Below are 2,157 nucleotides of genomic sequence, written 5' to 3'. Positions count from 1 at the left end.
ACAAATTTGAGGTTGATCAACTCAAAGCTTGTTCATGATTTTCATAAATTGTATTCATTTTTATTTAATTGAGTGGTAATGAAATTGGGGTTGAAGAAGTTCTGACAGTAAGCTTCATACACATAATAGCTATTTGATACTGATGTTTTATTGGTTGTATTTTGACTTGTGCAGAAATAAGAAAACTTATCATATGAACTAGTTCAACAAACATTGTAACTCATCTGATTCTTGTGTGTGTGTGTGTGTGTGTGTGTGTGTGTGTGTGTGCACGCGTATTAATTATTCTTTATTGTATAATTATGCAAGGGATATCTGGGCGAGGCAAGGGTAGGGGTAAGGCTCATGCTGTAGATCATGGAAAGCCAAAGAAAAATAAGTATCGAAATAGAATAGATGTTTCCTCAGACCCTACCAGACAGTGGGTTTGGCCTACGGGGGTTACCTTCTGTAACATTGATGAACATACTGGTACTCATATTTCTACTTATGCTACTCCACCACCTTACTCCACTCCATTCCTGATTATTCTTCCAGCAGCTACTACTAATCAACCCCCCATATATATTATGCCTGAATTTACTCCTCCATCCACACATTTGCCGGGTTACAACACCACCCCATATATTCCTCCCGCATCATTTCCAGCAGCTACTACTAGTCAGCCCCCCACACATTCTATGCCTGGTTTTGCCATGCCTGGATTTACTCTGCCATCCACACATTCACAAGGTTACAACACCACCCCATATATTCATCCAACATCATTTCCAGCAGCTACTAGTAGTCAGCCCCCCACACATTCTATGCCTGGTTTTGCCATGCCCGGATTTACTCCAGCATCCCTCCAGGTTACAACACCACCACATATAATGTCCGAGAGGGATTTAATACATCTGTTCCACCACCACCATCAGACCTGGAAATGATGCAAGACATGATGCGAGATGGAAATTTCCTAGACTTAATGCAAATTGTGAACAAACACAACAACAATAACAACAACAACAACAACAAAGATGAATAGGTACCGTCTGGGGGCGTTCAACAACGACGACCACGGCGTCATATCTGTGCGACCCACGCCAACGATTGGCATAACTTGTGGGTATTGTTGTGAAGTAACTTCCAATGTTGCATCTGCCATCGATGGATTTGATGGACTAGATTGCGAATCATTGTTACATGTATTACGTACCATTTCTGGGAGTTTCTTCTTATTTCTTAAGAACATGCACAACAAGAATGACAAGATTTTAAAAAGAACGAACAAACTGCTAAGAAAAAATGCTTTTTTTTTTGGTTTCTTAAACAAAAAACACAAACAGTCCCACTGGGCGTGCCAGTTTGTTTACCCTGGTTTTTGGTAAACAAACTCTGGTTTCCAAAATGGTTAACTTTTAAGATCAACCAGTAAATCTCGGGGCATATTGTGTTTATGTTTGGTAGAAAGTATGAATGTTCTTGATGTAAAATATGAATGTAACTGTCGGAATCAAACACGCGTCGAATCCGTTGAAGTAAATTGCTAAAAAGAAAAGAGTAAATTGCAAGTAATTTAAAGGATAAACTTAAATTGCATAAATGAATGTAAAGTGGTACACAGATTCATACATTTGCAACTTGTTTACTCGTTTCTCCTAATGAGCAGATAGTTTGAGTTTTTTAAGTTTTGTGTGTATGTGAATTGTGACCCGTTTTTCCTATGAAAAACTCTTATTTATACTAAGTAACTGCCTATATAAAAACTGTCGAACATAACCGCTAATAACTATCCTAGACATCTTTTGAATTTCAAATGACATCTCTTCGACAGTAACTGCTGCTTGGCTTGTGGATCTGGCACCAACGAACGACAACATCTCTTTAAGTCCATGAACTCGATCCAGCTTGTGAGTCGAACTCATTTAGATTTCTTCAAAACCTAAGTCAAACTTAGTTGACTGCATTTATTGTAGCCTGTCAAAAATACAGGCTAACAAATTTCCCCCAAAAAAAGTCTTCTTCGTTTGTATCTTCAGATAAAAGAAGAAAATGACGTTTTTGAACTTCGTCGAACATATCTTTCCCGTCAAAATAGATAATATCACTATTGTAACAGCCCAATTTTCGTTAGATTTATTTTAATTGATTTTTATATGTGTTTATTTGTTCTTG

General features: G+C 37.7%; 1 protein-coding gene across 1 annotated transcript; it reads left to right on the top strand.

The window, feature by feature from the left end:
* Window positions 1-302: 302 nt before the first annotated feature.
* On the top strand, window positions 303-1,027 carry LOC146905876 (uncharacterized). Its single transcript, XM_085728666.1, has 2 exons — window positions 303-732; window positions 852-1,027. The coding sequence occupies exons 1-2, from the start codon at window positions 303-305 to the stop codon at window positions 1,025-1,027; spliced, it is 606 nt and encodes a 201-aa protein (XP_085584792.1).
* Window positions 1,028-2,157: the final 1,130 nt, after the last annotated feature.

The sequence above is a fragment of the Medicago sativa genome, chromosome 7, assembly GCF_051527215.1.
Source record: "Medicago sativa cultivar Bolivia chromosome 7, Bolivia_mono, whole genome shotgun sequence".
In the NCBI taxonomy this organism is placed as follows: domain Eukaryota; kingdom Viridiplantae; phylum Streptophyta; class Magnoliopsida; order Fabales; family Fabaceae; genus Medicago; species Medicago sativa.
The sequence above is the reverse complement of the archived record's forward strand: the minus strand, read 5'-3'. Positions and strand labels throughout refer to the sequence as shown.